At 32.0% G+C, this 19,070-nt stretch overlaps 1 protein-coding gene across 1 annotated transcript; it reads left to right on the top strand.

Moving 5' to 3' along the window:
* The first annotated feature begins 1,319 nt into the window (after positions 1–1,319).
* On the top strand, positions 1,320–16,955 carry LOC125067853 (alpha-(1,3)-fucosyltransferase C-like). The gene is made up of 2 exons (XM_047676686.1): positions 1,320–2,423; positions 14,278–16,955. The coding sequence occupies exons 1-2, from the start codon at positions 1,504–1,506 to the stop codon at positions 14,549–14,551; spliced, it is 1,194 nt and encodes a 397-aa protein (XP_047532642.1). The 5' UTR covers positions 1,320–1,503; the 3' UTR covers positions 14,552–16,955.
* The last annotated feature ends 2,115 nt before the right edge of the window (positions 16,956–19,070 follow it).

The following is a 19,070-nucleotide window of genomic DNA, read 5'->3' as shown; positions in this document are numbered from 1 at the left end:
AAACTATGGAACCGAATTTGATGAAAGTTGGATTGGAAGCTTGAACCCCAAGAAAGGACAAACTAACACGCGAGCGGAGCCACGGTCAACGACTAGTCTTATATAAAAAGATAATAAATTAATTAAATTCGCTTTCTTTCTTCTGAATCACTTCTAAGTCTCTCAATTGATTTGTATATGGTTGTGAAGAGCAAGTTTATAAATCTATTTTTTTAATATTTTACGCAAAATTTGACGATGTTTTATTCAAAAAAATATTTTCGTACACTTACATAGCTAACACTGACTAAAGTTTAGGAAATACATCAAAACAATGCAGTACATAATTGTAAGTTTTAAATATACCTTCAGAAAGATCCACGGCAGCATGGTGTCTATCTTCTAACGTGTAGTCATTATAACTTACCATATTAGAATTTATTTTTACTATAAATTTGTAGAAAAACTATTATCGAAGCCATTTCTCCAATTAATACTTATACAGTTACACTAGAACATTCGGATGAATACTGTAAAAAATAACAACGTATTCAAGTGACGTGTCACGAAAACAAACAGTCACAATCGTAATAATAAAATTTTGACCTTGGCAACTAAATTCTCCAAATTTGTATCTTTTAAGCCGAGGATAAATTTTGATCTATGTAATAGAATATAACTACATTAATACGTTAATACTTCTCATTCGTTATATTAATGAATCAATGAAATACCTTATTATTTCTATTTATTTCATATTTTCATGTTAAGCTCATTTCTAATTTCCTTTTTAGATATTGCAGTAGTAAATTGGTTCGCTGGTTGTTATATCAAATAATAAATATCGAAACGAATCTTATTTTAATTTGAACTTTTGTACATACTCTTAATAATAAATAATCATTTATGAAATTGTATCTTACTTTAATATTAATCACTTGTCAAGAGTACTGAACTGTTAAGTAAATATATCTATAAAAAAAACACAATTAAATACATGAATATAACAAACAATTTAGTTACTACTAAAGTGAAATCGTTAAAACACGTTACAATAAATGAAGATATCAGTAGAATATATGCATCTTATTAACACATAAATATGTATGTTTGTAACAATAGTATGTAGAATTTCTTTAATGTTTTCCTTTAGTGATCGTGTACACGATGCTATGGATATTATGACATTTGTGCTGACTAATACAACGCGACAACTCGTGTTTAATAGTTTTAAAACATTTTACTTAATACAACCAAAATCCGGACTGAAAATGTTATTAAGATTAACATGTTTTTTTTATCAACGTTTAAATATGTGAAGTGCGTTCTATTTTTAAGAATACAGTCGTTAAGTGTTTTATTAAAATCCGTTTAAAAAATTCTAAACAAACTTAGTCATGATTATAGGACGCACGAGATAGATACTGACAGATTATCAGTATTTCGAGTAGTGCTTATCAGTTCGGACTCGGGGGCGTATCGACTAATACCGACTAGTAGTAGGTTAGATATCACGAAAAAGACATGTTACAATCAATATGGCGTTTTATATCCAAGAATTTCTCTCGATTAATAATTCTAGTCATCTTAATCTACATAATTATGTTATTTTACACTTACAATTTGAAGCTCTATACATTACGATCAGAGAGAAAGGACATTCCGTACCTGAGTCATAAAAACATGAAATACATTCTGCAATGGACGAGGAGATTCAGCGCGCCGTTCGACTTCATGGGCGAAGGGAATACCGCGTTTGTGAGGAACAAGTGTAAGTTCACGAATTGCTTTGTGACAGATAACAGCTGGCACTTCTTGAACCATTCGGATTTCGACGCGATCGCGTTCAACGGCCGGGACGTGATTCATCTCTGGCCGTTTCAAATGCCGAAGGATCGAACGCCGAAACAGAAATACATTTTCGGTGCAATGGAATCGCCGGATAATTTCCCAGCGTGCGATGAAAACCTCGACGGTTTTTTTAACTGGACATGGACATACAAGCTCGATTCCGACTTTCGTTGGGGATACATAACAATTTACGATTTGTACGGCAACGTGGTCGGTCCAGCTATCGACATGAAGTGGAAGAAAGATATGGAGCCGATCAGTGAAGATTTAAAAGTGAAATTGTCGAGTAAGTCGAAGGCTGCCGCGTGGTTCGTTTCGCATTGTTCCACCAAAAGTGGAAGGGAGTTTTTCGTTAAGGAAGTTCAGAAGGAATTAAAATCATACGGATGGACTGTCGATGTGTTTGGTTCATGCGGTCAGTTCGAATGTCCTCGGTCGAGTAAGGACTTGTGTTTCGAAATGATCGAAAATGATTATTATTTTTATTTTTCGTTGGAAAATTCATTATCGGAGGACTATGTGACGGAAAAACTTTTGACTGCTTTACAAAATTCTGCAATTCCTGTCGTTTACGGTGCTGCTAATTATTCCAGGTAATATTTTTATACTTATATAATAAAGTTGTAAGTTTATTATTTTTCATTTCTTGGTTACCACTTTGTCTAAGATAACGAGCTATTCAAGTAGTGCTCTTAAGATATTAATATTAATTTGAGTAATAAAATATATTTACAGTAATATTATTAACGTGAAAGTAACTTTTAAGTGTTATCTCTTCACCCTTAAAGCGCTAAATAGAATTCGATGAAATTTGCTATGGAGATAGTTTGTAGTTCAGCTAGTATCTATATAATAACATAACAACAAAAATAACAACGAATGGCAATTAAAAATATAAACATCAATTGTGACGCTGTCTGGTGGTATAAAGAGGCACGTCTTAGTGACTCAATAAAAATAATGAACATATACACCAAAATCACGAACAACACATGTGTGTGTCTCAATAGTTGCATAACATAATTATGCAACTATTGAGTTGAAAGATTTGGTTTTTTGAAACGAAGTGTTTTATGTAGCTTACAGTAGAGTGAACTGGCAAACGCCACGTAAAGACAAAGCGTTATGCTCCTACCTACAGGCGACCCTCTATTTCTTGGTGTATCTTTAACAATTGAATTTCTTATCATTAAATTATTCTTAAACGTTGTTAATTTACTTTATTGTATTTGTTATTAAATACACAATTAATAGCGATAGCAACTTAATTCAAACCGGGTCTCTCAAGACACACCTCTTTTTTTATCCAGCTTTCGGACGTCCAAAACATATAGATTTAATGATAAACAAAGAATCATCATAGTATTAATTGCATTTGCACAATTGTGGTAGCAATTATGAAATCTATAACACGCTCCAACCACAAGAGGACAAAAGCCAAATAAGCAACATTTGACATCGAATTGAAGCGATATCATTGGTCGAGAACTTGAATAATCTATGATATTTATTATGGGTGTACGAAAAAATAACGAAGCTGTTATCGAAACTTTGATTGTAAAATTAAAGTGGATATAGTAAAGTGTTTATAAATAAAGATATATTAATCATGAACTGTTAGTAGTGTACCTACAATACAACTGAGCTATTAGCAACCATCTAAAATTGCCCGTGACCACGAACACTGCAAAGTGCTCGAAACGTCGGGATGTTAAAAATAATTAATATACGCGATTAAATCCGTTAAAAAACTAGTTTTATTTCAACATCTAAAATTTGTTCATCTTTATTGCTCGTTAGAATATCTAACGAGCGGGTACAACCTACCCAGACAGGTTTTCAGAAATTTAAATTTAACTTACATCAATTAAATTAAATTTTATTTAATTTCACGAAAATATACATTTAAACGACTCAAATTTAATAATATGCTAAATATACTAACTAATTGCGTACAACAAATACGTATGATAAATAACCAAAGCACTTAGGTTCAAAATGTTAACCGTAAGTGATTCCAGGAGGCTTGCGCGTAGCAATTAATAGCCAATAGATCGTGAAATCGCTAAATTGGTGCTAAGTGCAGTGTAGCCTTTGAGTCTGAGCGCGGTGCCACAGGTGTCATGAATAGCGTCAACCATCTCGTAAGTTTTCCATGACATAGAGCGTGAATCACATCGTCAGAGTTTGCGTTTAACGTCAAACTTTATAGTAATCTTACATAGAGCTAAGTCTTAGCTTATCGGATTGATATGGAACTCAAAATATACGTACATATATGTGGTTCATATTTTTATTTTTTTTAGTTTCAGGTCAGCTATGTACAATATAGTATGTATGAGTTTCCAATGTTATGTTAAATTTTAAAAATATTATCATATTACGAAATTATTTTGTTAATCTTTCCAATGTACCCAATGCTATTAATATTAATCCCGTAATGAAAATTGCCGTTGAAACGTGTTCTATAATATATCGTAGATTATAATTATTGTAAAACAATTAATATAACTTTTTTTTTTAATAATATTTAACCACTTAATATAAATCCAGACCTCGGTACGTTCAAGCTTTTAATATAAATTCTTGTTGTAAAAATACATCAAATTTCAAATAGGCAAATTTTTTCTTTATTAATAATTAAATACAATACGTGTTTTCTTTTTCGAAGAATTCTTAGCGTTACGTTACGAAATAAATAAAAACACAATTATATTAAAATCTCATCTAAAAAACTTCGACAGCGAGACTTACAAACTTACATTATCTGTGATAATTTCACTCACTTAATTTCTCACTCGTGATATATTGACACCCGGCTTAAGGTGATACGCAATTTTGATACGTGTTTTCTATAATTTTATAGTCAATATCGTATATCTTATTCTGTATTTGGAGGATCGTGTTCTGCAGTGAGTTTTGTGTTTCATCTTACGGAATAACTAATTGCGCTTCCAATTATCGTTCATTTTCTTTGAAGTTTGATAGACGTCACGAATATAGTTCAAATCGTGCCATTAAATGAGTTCTTTTTACGCATAATACGCTGTTCAAATATCATACAAGTTATTGTCGATTTCGATGCGAATACTTTTTTGCGAGTCGTTCGTGCTGAGGCACTGAGCTAAACAAACAATGTAAATTTACATTCATTTATTTAATTAATTAATTCAAATGATGCGTGGCAAAGGGAGCCAGCTCATTACAGCTGATTTAATCATTTCTACAATATATATATATAACGGAGCTAAATGAGGACCTCGTTATCAGATTCGTAATTAGAGTAATTATGAGACGATGAGATGATTTCGTAGAAAACTTAAATAATATTTGCCTCTTTGAAAATTGTTTGTTATCTTTTTATATTTTTGACGAAAAAGTTATTGTTCAGTTTTACTATAGCTTATTAAAACTGTATAAGCAAGCATTCGTAGTAGTACTGTTATTATTATTTATATAATACTTCAATAAAAGTAGCCTATGTTAGTCCTTATTACATCAGATATCTGCCAGTGAAAGTCCCGTCAAAATCGGTCCAGCCGTTCCAGAGATTAGCCGGAACAAACACACAGACAGACAAAAATTGTAAAGAATGTTATTTAGGTATATGTACCGTGTATTCATACATATGCATTTAGTAAAAAGCTGTTATTTTAATATTACAAACAGTAACTCCAATTTTATTATATGTATGTATAGATTATTTATTTATTTTTCAATGACGGCTGTTACCCATTAACTTACCTTAGTACAATAAATACATACATATTTCAAAACTGAGTTAGTAGACCCGTATGCCATCATAATAATCGATTCTGTTTACTAAAAATACTAATACGTATCTATATAAAGAGAATTCAATTACATACACTCCTGATAGCCGTGTGTAGTTATGAATCATAAATATTTACGGAAACACCTACACATTTACAAGATACGGGTGATAAGTTACATTTAAGTCAATAATTTAGTACATATCGATTACTTGGTTGTTAGGTTTTGTAATTGGTATTACTAGAACTTGGCTGACACGCTACCGCGTGTCTAGATATAAGTCAATAATTTAGTACATATCGATTACTTGGTTGTTAGGTTTTGTAATTGGTATATTTTACCGATACACAATAATATTTATGTATTTTTACAACTCAAATTTTTACAAATAAATCAATAAAAATATACTTTATTCAAGTAGGCTTTTGAATCGTCATCTAATAAACTATATTAAGTGAAGCTACCACCGGTTCGGAATGTAGATTCCACCGAGAAGAACCGGCAAGAAACACAGTAGTTTTTTGTTTTTTTTTAATGTTAGTTAAACTTGAGCATGAAAGATGAGTGAGCCAGCGTAACTATAACAAGGCCCAAGGGACATACTATTTTAGTTCCCGGTATTAGTGCCGCGTTAGCAATACATGGAATGGTAAATTATTTTGACAGTGTCAATGTCATCACCTGATGACACTTACCACCAGAACGGTCTTTGGTAATATGTCGAGCTACTTCAAAAAAAAAACCAAATTTGTTTGAAGTTTAAAAAATATCTTGTACACTAAACTGTTTTTTGTTGTACGTCTGCTGCTCTGATAAAAAAACTTTTTAATTAAAACATTCTTCCGTTAAACTTTTAAATGGAAACGAAAACTCCCTTTGCAAAATAACTTTAACCATCTTTTTTTATTGTAACAAAATTTATATTTAGAGCCAATATTTTACTTGGTAGCAGCAGAAGTTTGATGGGGCGTCGTGCTCGTCATATATCCTTCCGCCAAACAGCGATACATAGTAATGTTGTGTTCCGGTTTTAAAAGTGAGTAAGGCTGTATAATTTCAATCACAAGGGACATAATATCTTAACCGCCAAGGTTGGCGGTACATTGGTGATGTATGAAATGGTTAATATTTAATTCAACGCCAAGTTTTATAGTAGTAGTAACCAACAGATGCCTCATATGTCCGTCCTCTTATCAATCATCACTTCTTATCATTTTAAAATACTTATTACATAAATCGTGTAAATCAATTGTTATAGCTACGATTTAGGTATTGCAGCGCCATCTTGTGGAAACTAACAACAAAGTAGGTAGTACAAACCTTCTTCGTGAAAAAATTGCTAATTTGAATGACAATCAGTCAAACGGTATCGAAAATACCAACTTACATTCATTCAAAAATATGTATATTTTTTTTTATTTTTGCTGCTAAATTTGTATTTTCCAAGACATATTGTCCGTTAAGTTTGGAGATTTTTATTTCTGTCTGTCTGCCAAGAAATCATATATATTCCATGAAATGTTATCGTATAGATTACAATAAATAAAACGCGCTATTGTAAATTAAAATTTCATTTTCAGTCTTATCAACTTATATTTGATGACTTGGTGGTAGGGCTTTGTGCAAGTCCGTCTGGGTAGGTACCACCCACTCATCAGATATTCTACCGCCTAATAACAGTACACTGTATTGTTGTGTTCCGGTTAGAAGGGTGAGTGAGCCAGTGTAATCACAGGCACAAGGGACATAACATCTTAGTTCCCAAGGTTCGTGGCGCGTAGGTGATGTAAGGAATGGTTAATATTTCTTACAGCGCCTTTGTCTATGGGCTGTGGTGACCACTTACCATCAGGTGGCCCATATGCTCGTCCGCCAACCAATGCCATAAAAAAAAAAATATATTTGTTGCGTCAAATTTGATTATTGAAATTGGAGAAAGTGCTTCTCATACTTAAATAAACAAACATTACAAACCAAATAAAACCTTTTAAAAAAAATATTTGTAAGAACGTCAATATGGTAGTAAAACGTATTCTTTGATAAAATGAAACGCAGTTAATATGATTTTAAACATCAATAACTAATTGTGAATATATTTTAGACATATGCTCTATTACGATTTTCTGTTTCATTTTTTTTCCTACGAAACTGTTATTGATAAAACTAACTAACTAAATTGCTTGTTATTTTTTTCTAAAAATTACGATATAAATTCGAAACAAAACAATTCAGTGCTTAAGTTGCAATTCTGTTAGCTGTACCTATTTGAGATTATAACGAACATGGGCCCTGGGGATATCGTTACAAATACAAAAATAAAACATTCAAATCACAATGTAGTTTTTTTCTAAATCATTAAATCAGGTACAAAAAAATACTAGCTAGTACCATACAATGGCTTACGTGCTGATTTCGAATTATCATGATTTTCGGACACCAATTTTGAAAAAATATTTTAAACTTCTACACTACAAATTAACAATTATCTTAGTACACATTAACTAGTAACATGTGTGCGTCTTTCCAACACAATCGTGTATTCTCGCTCAAACAACACGTGTATCGTCAACGAAGATTGTTTCAATTGCAGGAAAGCAGCTCAGAGTTTGCACGAGCTTAATAATTTGTCATTGTAATTCATCTCGTACCTCGGCGATTAAGGAAAACATGAGAACTCGCATGACAGATTTAATTCTTTAATGTACCCGGAGTTAGAACCATCCATAATTTAACGATTCGGCATGTAGATGAAGAAACTAACACAGCATTAAAGACTTTACATATAAATATTGTTTAGGGAATTATCAATTCAACAATACAAAGAGTATTTTCTCTCTCTCTCTCTCTTCTTTCGAATGAAGATTGACAGAGATAAAACTATTTTTATCAATATTGTCCTTAAGCAATGTTTATAAGTAAGGCCTACATGACTCACCGTCAGTTTCTGAAAACTGATCAACATTTAATTAATTACTTGACCGTATCTAAATTCTCATTGTTTTGTGGTCATTATTTCGGTCAGGTGATGTCACAATAACTTTCAAGTTATAGAGGATATCATCGCTTATTAACGTTCGTATTAATTAATCTAATTACAATTATAGAACTGATGAATATATTATACCTACTTATATTTATTTCAGAAGTGAAATAGATTTATTTTAATTTTTAATTATCCAAATATGTCATACTTTTGATGATTAAAAATTCGCCTCGCCTCTTGTCACCAGTGGAGGTAATGCCTCTGGTATGGTAATGGGCTGGTTCGTTTTTAGTCCAGAGGATCGGAATTGCGATTCAACGGGGAAATGCTGCTTGCATTCTTGCCACCATTTCACGAGGTCAAGATTTTTTTTAAATTAATATTTGTATATCTTTATGTTATTAATTATTATGTTAATAAAAAATATTTAATCTAATTAATTTCAAGCAATTTACTACTCAAACAAAAAATATTTATCCTTAACCCTTATCATACAAATTGAAGTGATGCAGATTTACTCACTGGGTTAATCTTAACAATCAAAATAAAACAAAACAAACATGTTTAGCTAATTAAAAGTCGCGCCAATATCCGACCTTACTGTCTGAGCACAAAAAGGAAACAAAAAGGACGCGTACGTGTTAGTTGAATACAGAGTATCGCGCTTCTACAACACAATTACGTTATTTTTCGTATCATCTAACCGAATAAACGACTAGAACAATTTAAATTTATTTATACCAAAAGACGTAGCTTGTTGCAAAGGTTTTCGAACAGATACAAATAATAGCAGTTGCTAATAAGACCTCTAACTGACATCTTATAAATTGTCGACAAACCAATTCTTACTGATATGTATACTATTTGACATTAAAAATTTAATTTCAATTATGTTTCATAGTTTTGGCGTAAAATCTAGACGAGTTAGTTAATTTATGAAAGGAAATCAAAATAAAACCTGACTTAGGTTTCGAAATTCTTAAAAAATCTTTTGAATAAACGATTCGCGGGAGTCCCACTAGGAGTTAATTGTGCTCGCTAACAATACGGGAATGTGTCTTGTTCACGAAATCGACTCACTCATTCGTTACCGAGATACATCCACAGACTATTTGAAATGAAATTGTTAAATTAAAATCCGGAAATTAATCAAACAATTCGACATCTCGAAATAGAAATGGAAAAGAGTCTATATTCTTTTGTATTCGACCAGTCCGTTCGTTTTTTTGCTTATGCCTTTACAGGATCGCATTTGATGTCTTCGAAACTGATATTGCAAAATTTAAAGTTTGAGGCTTCGCATCACGTTTATTTGTGTATTAAGTATCGATCGATTTATCTCGTTATTATCTAGGGTAAAACAGCATAAAAACCGCACTTAAAGTGTGTTTTGTTCAATTGTAGTAAAGTATACGTTACGACAATCGAAAAGTCCACGTTATAACACTGAGTTTGGCGGGGAAGTTGCGGGCGGACTATTCAAGTCAGATGGCTCACTTCTTTCCTTGTCAATATTTATCGGTGATAAAAATGACGAATTGAAAATATATAATTTGAAAGTTTTTTGTGAATCAAACGAGTTATTTAATAACTGTAAAATCAAAAATAAATAAATCAAACAAGCAAATCTTCTATTCATTGTTGTTTATACTTTGATTTATTTAACCAAAATAATTATTTTTCTGTTTGACAGTTTTCAATTATTAATTCTGCAGCTCAAGTTTAGCAATAGATGAGCACTTAAAGTTCTAAAAAAATTTTAGTGCTTCTGCCCAATTAACCTCTCCATCTTAAAAGACGTTATTAGAGTAACTTAGAAGAAAAATGTTAACAAATTTTCTTATATTAACAAAAACCGTAACAAAATCCGTTCAGTGGAGCAAAAAAGGGTCTTTGTGTTATACCATTTCTAGATTATAGATAAAAAAAAGAATCGTTCAAGAAAATTCAACGTACGATGAACTAAAACCTCTTTATTCAATAGAGTTTTTAAAAGTATTACTTCCAATTTCAATATTTAATTCTACACATCTTTTACGAATAACATTTAAAAAACAATGATATTTTTGTTTATTAGATATCGCACTCTATAATACATATATACATATATAAATATATACAAGAGTATTAAATATATAATACGAGACTTTATCTTAATTGAACAACAAGTAGATGAAGTTTTCTCTTTCATTTACTTATGTCCTCCCTAACCCATCTAGTCTTGCCAGGCGACTTTCCACGAGTACAATGTCGCGCAACCCACTTTCTGAGGCGTCATTTTAAATTTTACTTAGAATTTCCATTTCCTTCATTCAGCTCTTTAACATTATTTTGCACTTTGAATTGAGAAAGTATATAATTCTTATTTGTTACTCTTCGCATCAGAACCAGGACTAACAAAACGTAGACGAACATAAATATAAAAAAAGTTGAATATGATACAAAAAGTGTAATTTATATGTTAAAAACGATTTTGTAGGTATCATAATTTTTTTATAAAATACTTTTTTTCAATATATTTCACGAAAAAGCAACAAAAATGTATCTTATCATAATTCTCGTATCACGACACACAGCTGAGTTATCGCAAAAAAAAAATCAGTCTTTTTTTCAAGATGGCGGCAAACGAACATAGGCTTTTCTAAGCTCTCTCTACAACATAACCAAAATAGGTCTTATCGGTTCATTTGCATTTTTCGGCCTGTTTTTTGTATATAATGACTGGACTACAACTAAAAACATAATAATTATGAGTATTTACTTGTGAAGAAATTAATTTATAAGTGAACAATGTTTATTTAAAATAATAGCATGTAATTACAATTATTTCTTGATTTATTGATTATAATGAATTTGATACATGTAACAATTAAGGTAAAAAACATATTTTACATAATAAATTTATACAGAAATAAGTTCACCTGACTACTTACCAAATAAAAAGTTCAAAGCAGCGACATACGTATCTGATCTGTTGACATCTATAATAATATATAGACATTTTATTGGCAATATCGGGATTATTCAAGTTAAGTGGGCGTATATTCAAACGATTTTATATTTGAACGATCCACAAATTCAGTAACTTTTTAATTAAACAAATCAATTACACAGATAAATTCACAATAGTCATCAATATCATCGATTCGTTAAAAATCACTGAATCTATTACAAAAGAATAAAGATAATGTCGGAAATTAGCGATTCGTCGCAAACGCGGTGCGCGGGAAATCTTGAATGTAACTGTCGATCCAAGATGGCTGCTTCGCCACCATCGAAGCGACGCTTTACTAGAGCGCCGTTCAACTGCCAGATACTCTTTTCCAACCAATATGAATAAACGATCGAGGAGTTAATTAAAAAAAGTAGAACCCGTGTCCTTCACTAGGGCTCAAACTTTCTCTTCACCAAAATGAATCTCTATCGATTCAGCGATTCGAGTGTGAAGAGGGAACAGATAAGAGTTACTTTCGCTTTTATAATATTAGTATTGATAGTAAAAACTCTTTGGTCTAATGGCTGTACAACAACTGGCATAGTAGAAATCGGAAGTGTTTATTTTCCTATACCTAGAGCCTACCTATACGTAAAGCATGTGAAGCCGTTTGTCCTCCGTTTGAATCTGGTCGTGTGGAATTGACGTTCACACGGAGTGACGGAATATTCAGTGTAACTGTGTTTGCGTATACTCTCTTTTGAAGAGCATAATTAATTAATTTTCGTAAGGGAAATAGTAATCAATCAAGGGTACATGATTAATTATAATAGATAATTAATAACCTTGTCCTATGAGTTTTGAAAAAAAAATGTTATGTGAATAACAAAATAACAATTTTTTTCTGCCTAAGGGTGCTGACCTTTAGAAACTTACAAGTTTTGTTGACTAGATGTTATGTTTAATTGGCTCTCCGATAGTTAATTTGTACTTCCTCAATTGGACCACCATTTAATTAGTAATGTAATTTAGCAGAACAACTTCCCAATAAAATGTGATTAGCTACATTTTATTGGGAAGCTGTTCTGCTCCAATGCGGAAGCAAACGTTACACGACCTAAAGGAAATAAAATGTGTGCTTTTTTGTTTATTTGTGTTCTTTTACCCTCAGCGGAGTTAGGATAACATGACACCGTTGCGGCAGAATCAATATTATGTAGTTTGTTTAAAAAATATGTTGACCAAAAAAAATGTTTAGTTGAAAGGACAACTAATTGGCGAACAAGTGAAAACCGGCTACATCATTATAAACGATACACACAATTCAACAAATAAACTACACATACATAAAGTAAAATTCTATAGTATACTTATAAAATAACATGTCCTGACCGACTGATTCATCATCGCCGAGCGTAAACGTATTGAAGTTAGGGCCGTTTAATCGGTTGAGTAGTATCGTTTTATAGAGCAGACACCCACTGAGGAATGCATTTTAGAAATTAGATCCCTAAGGGGATGAAATAAGGGTTAAAAATTTGTATGGAAGTCCGTAATTTTTTAAGATATAAATAAAAAAAATATTTTTGAGATACTGATTAAAAATTAGTACATACGGATTTAAGCGTTTCGTATTATACCCCAAATGGATTTAAATATATTCAACATCCAGTCCAGCAAAGCTGCAGGCAACAGCTAGTATAATATATAGTTATAGAAAACTCGTCCAAAATCTGATTGTTCAAACAAAGATAAAATTAGACCGAAAACCAAAGCTATGCATAGGAACTAAAAGCAGCAAAGAATTGTTTAAAGGTCGCCTACGTTGATGACGAACTAAAATTAAAATTTAAATATTCAACAAAGTGGGTGTCAAAGAGAATAGAAAATGGACGGGATAACCAATATCGGAAATGTCTGCGTTGTCGAATAGGAAACCATTTAAGATTAACGCGATTTTGAGGAATATGATCAACTTTACGAAGGCTCAAATTCAAATCTGATTTATTTAAATAAGTTTCCGTGAGGTCAAATAAGATCAATCAGTTTTATTAATAATTGGAAATACGTGGGACTTCAGCAATATTTTTTTTATATTTTTACGAGAGACACTTACCCTAAAAATTTAAAGATAATCTGTACCATTTTATTGTAACATCTCTATGCAGCCTGAGATCTTACACATGGGTGCAAAACATCCATGCAGTGTTTTTATGAACCTACTTGAATTTGTAATTGAAAGATTATTTTAATATTGACTTAACAATTATCACACTGCACATTTTTTTCTCTCCTATTATTATAACACCTTGAAAAAATTAGAATAAATAGTCAATTATTTTAGCTTAAAAAACTATACTTACCGATTAATTCTTAAAGCGTTATTGACGCTTTAAGAATTAGCCAATGGTTTACCTATCTGGGCCACCTAAGGATGTAAGGTTACAGTAACGATCCTGACCCTTGGGGCTATTGTCGTCCCCACTCACTCACAGGTATAAGTGATAAGCTTAAAAGGAGGAGTAAATAGAATACTAGCAAAATACTATATGTATCATAGTATGACTGTCGCTTGTTTTTTTTTAATATTTTGTACTTCACTATATAGGCCTAATCTTCAAATCTTTCTCATAATCATTTAATTTCTTTTACTTTTTCTGTATTATTTATTTAAGAAATACCCTTTGTTTTCTCGTCTAACTCATATAAAATGCTTATTACTTGATTAATGACAATGATGACTTACTCTTTCCAGATTTCTCCCTCCGGGCAGCTATCTGGACGGTAGAGAGCTGGGCCCAAAGGAACTGGCTCGTCAGATGAGCGAAATAATTGGAAACCAGTCGTTGTACCACGATTACTTCAGATGGAGGAATCATTACGTGTACAGAGAGACTTCTAACAACGATGATATCTGCAAGCTATGTGAGATGATGAATGATGACGCGAAGGTATCCGAAACTAGTGTATGGAAAGATTTTAGAAAATGGTGGAATGGTGCTCGCTACGACTATAATTGCAAAAATTGAACTGATTTCTTGTGATAGATATACTTAAAGCATCATTAACTGTACTGAAAGGGGTATGAAACCCCCAAAAGGATGTGTTTCAAATCTGACCTGACTGTTCTATACGTCCGTGAATTTCAGAAAAGTAACCATAATAATATTAGTGTAAATAAATAATTTAAGTAACAAAGTATTATTGAATAATTATTTTTATTAAATTTTAATAAACAATGAGTGAGAGATATTTATTACACTTTGTTTAAAACATAATGCCAAACGAGCGGGATGACGGTTTATTGAGTAAATAACCTCAACGAAGACAATAACGACGTATCGAGTAAAGAATTTCATATAAATAGTGATACATAATATTCCAAATTGTTATTTGGCTTCCATGATATTTTTGCTGTGTTGCAAATATATTTAATGTTTTTAACTATATGATAAATAATTTAAAAAGCACCTTATCTTTATTTTTATAAGTACAATACTTCAACTTGTACGTGTGTATGACAAAGAATGCCTTTTAAACGGCTAGATCCACCATTTTAATGTACCCGGAGGATGTTGCTGCGAACGATCGTATTTTGTGCGTAATCGGAATGGAGAGCTAAACAACTATGAACTTAATTATTAACTTTATACCTTAAAAGTCAGGTCCTAGGTTCCTTCCAGGTTCCAGATTCTAGGTTTTCGTCTAGGCTCGTAATAAAAAACATTGACGTTAGTTTATCAACCTATTAATTCTGCCTGGAGAGGAAAGTTTGGTAGTTGGCAATGTTTAAACTGGCGTGCTTCGGAAATCAAATAAAACCGTCGTTACGCGACTGAAACTTTTCTGGTAAATTGCCAACCTAGCGGATTATGAGGTTGAGGTAACATAAAATTTACTTATATACTTATACTAGAACATATCCTGCGCAGTTAGCTAGTCGTCCTTGAGAATTACAGCCATTATTTAGGAGCAGCCGAAATTAGTTAGGAGGATAACTTTTGTTTAATTGAACTTGAAAACTAAAGTCGTATAAATTATGTTACGTATTTTACCTATTATTATATAATGCTAGCTGAACCCTCCGATTCAGCCGCGTGGAATTCAGTTTCTGTGATGAAAATGCATTTAGAATACAGTTTTATATATATTCCTTTATCCCCAACATCGAATAATATCCCTTGCTTGAAGGATGAAAAAAATATCAATATATATAATTTCCATTATTATGGTTCAAGATTGCTTCATACCAAATCGATTGAGTTTTCTAGCCGTTGAAGCCCAACAAACCGATAGACAGAGTTCATAATATACCTGGAAGTGGTCCATCCATTAATGACACATCTATGATGAGTTTTTACAACAGAACTTTGATATAACTGCATGTAAAACTGAAAAAAAATAACTACAAATTGAAGCGATATCGCAGTTCAGCTCGCTCATTTTAAAGTTACGAAACGTCGAAAAAGTTATTGAATATGATACAGCAACGAATGGCCTTGACGAGTTTATGAATTTTTGCACACGAGATATGCATTTATTACTTATAATACCATTATATTAAAGAAAAATAATCGGTGTTTTATTAATCTGTTTAAGTAAGCTAATGCATGTAACATAGTATGTTATGTAATCTGATAATGCAAGTAAATAAATCGATATAGCGCATCCATTAGAGCCCAACTCATATAAAAATATTTGCAATCTTAAACAAATATTGAAAATATTATTTACGGGCTATACACCTTTCGATTTAAGTTAAATAACATTTGCTAGTTAACAAATCTTAATATAAAGTACGTGTACTTATATATGTAAGAAGTTATACTTCGTTGGCGTAATTAAATAATCTAATTTAACCGCATGTAAAATAAATGAAATAATAAAAAGGACAAGACTACAACTATGACTCAGTCTTACCCGCAAAGAGCGCTTATAGATGTTAAACTTAATAAAACTGAATGTTAAAAAATAACAAACCTTTATTGATTCGAGTTTGTGTTTCTTGTCTTATGAAATTCTGTTCAGACGATTTAAATGGATTGTAATTTGGCTGTTGATCGACTATAGTCGACTAATCTGAATATAGTTTAAGGCAGTGCACTTAAACTGTTCCATAACATTATAAGAAATATGTAAACTTAATAAAACAATCAGACTTTAGTACTACAGGAGTTTGTAGTGTTTAAAAGAAAAGTAGGCTACTATAAGTAGCTACACGCACGGCTATTTCTAGTATGCTCAAGCGATTCGTGTCGCCCTCCGAGATTTTTAATGGATATTCCAAGGCATTTGGCACTGATGAGTCCCATATACCACCCCACTTTAGGTGGGGGAAAGGTGCTAGTGCATTTTTCCAGTGAAAAATATAAAATAAAGTAGCCAAAGATAGCTGGGTACACATTTTAATTTATAACGCATTGAAAGTTAATAGTAGTTTTTTGAATTGTATTTTATTATTGTATAATAAACAGTATAGTATACATATTTTGTATAATTTGAAATAAATGTGTATTAAGTATAAGTATTATTATGTTATATAAATATTTGTATATTGTAAATAAATTCTTGTTTTACTTTTTAAATAGTTTATTTACATGACCTACCAATATACATAAGTAATACATAACGTATTTGAATACCTCTCAGAATATTGAATTTTTGAATTTTGAATTTTCAGTTAAACACTAAAGATAAATGCTAACCACAGTGGAATTACCGACCTGCTTTTACTCTTTATAATCAGATTTCCAGTATAATTTCTGAAACCTACTTGGTAAGCCGCCTTAGAAAACATTGTTATCGTCCTTAAAGTTACTTAAGAAAGATTTTTTGTTGTCAAAAAACAGGCTCCAAAAATTTATAACAACATTGTTAAACATTTTCAAGGTCATTTCTAAAATTTGATTGGTCATTTACATCATATTTCAAAAATATATATATAAAGATGTTTAAATTATATAGATAGAAGTTTCAAGTCGTTTGCCAAAATCTATTGAAATGTTTGATGCAATGGAAAATCATATTGAAGGTAGCTTTACAAAGCGGTTTGAATTTCATTTTGCCTGCCTGCATAGTTTGACTCGATGTGAAACGAGTACCATGCTGTATGTATATTGTATATAACTAGGATTTAGGGTGTAAAGATCTATAAATTAATGAACAAAGGAATTTAGAAATTAAAAAAAAAAACGAATTGCTTAATAATAGACATTTAGGTATTTCAATTGCGTACAATATTTTTATAACTAGAAATAGAAAGGCGGACGATCCACATTATCATAAGTGGTCACCACCGTCCATAGACAATGACGATGTAAGAAATATTAACAAATCTTTACATCGGCCCGAGTCGAGATGGCCCAGTGGTTAGAACGCGTGCATCTTAACCGATGATTTCGGGTTCAAACCCAGGCAGGCACCACTGAAATTTCATGTGCTTAATTTGTGCTTATAATTCATCTCGTGCTCGGCGGTGAAGGAAAACATCGTGAGGAAACCTACATGTGTCTAATTTCAAACGAAATTCTGCCACATGTGTATTCCGCCAACCCGCATTGGAGCAGCGTGGTGGAATATGCTCCAAACCTTCTCCTCAAAGGAGAGGAGGCCTTTATCCCAGCAGTGGGACATTTACGGGCTGCTAATAAACATCGGTAATGCGCCACCAACTTTCATATCTAAGATGTTCGGTCCCTTGTGCCTGTAATTAAACTGGTTCACTTAAATAAAATTGCTATTTGCTGGTAGAATATATAATGAATGGGTGGTACCTATCCAGAAGGGCTTGCACAAAGCCCTACCACCAAGTAAAAGCCCTACCACAGGTTAATATTAAAATTGCACAAATATTTTTATTAAATTCATATTGATGGAAGATCTCTACAGATAATATGATAATTTACAAAAATTAAATTATATATTATTACGATCAATTACAAACATTCTTGGTGGTAGGGCTTTGTGCAAGCCCGTCTGGGTAGGTACCACCCACTCATCAGATATTCTACCGCCAAATAACAGTAAACTGTATTGTTGTATTCCGGTTAGAAGGGTGAGTGAGCCAGTGTAATCAGAGGCACAAGGGACATAACATCTTAGTTCCCAAGGTTGGTGGTTACAAACAAAGGCTCTGGGTTCAAACCGCTGAATTTTTATCTCGCGCTCGGTGCAATACAAAAACGTCGCGAGGAAACCTACCTGTTTAATAAGAAATGTATAATAAACGTTGATTACAGACTACTAATCATTTTATAATATACTTAAATATATACGCTTTTACATAAACGTATTATACAAATGTTACGTATACTTCGCCTTATGACACTAATTGCTCTCGAATTTCGCTGTGTATTTCATGTTGGTGTAACAAAACAACTTTGAAACTTCTAGAAGTCGAACAAAGGGCTTCTTAAGATCAGTTTATTTAAGCACTTCTCCATCCAACCTCACAGTTGTACACAGAACGTATTGTACTCTTCGTAAGACAACTGTTCATCTTTGATACTATTCTTCATCAGCACCATAATACCCGTTACATAAATAATA

Source organism: Vanessa atalanta, chromosome 12 (genome assembly GCF_905147765.1).
Source record: "Vanessa atalanta chromosome 12, ilVanAtal1.2, whole genome shotgun sequence".
Classification (NCBI taxonomy): Eukaryota; Metazoa; Arthropoda; class Insecta; order Lepidoptera; family Nymphalidae; genus Vanessa; species Vanessa atalanta.
Note: the sequence above shows the minus strand (reverse complement) of the source record. Positions and strands in the feature narration are given on the sequence as shown.

Bases quoted from the DNA above. Each gene is read 5' to 3' on its own strand.
- LOC125067853 (XM_047676686.1), top strand. From the start codon at position 1,504: ATGTTACAATCAATATGGCGTTTTATATCCAAGAATTTCTCTCGATTA. The intron at 2,424-14,277 runs GTAATATTTTTA...TACTCTTTCCAG, and splicing joins GGTGCTGCTAATTATTCCAG to ATTTCTCCCTCCGGGCAGCT.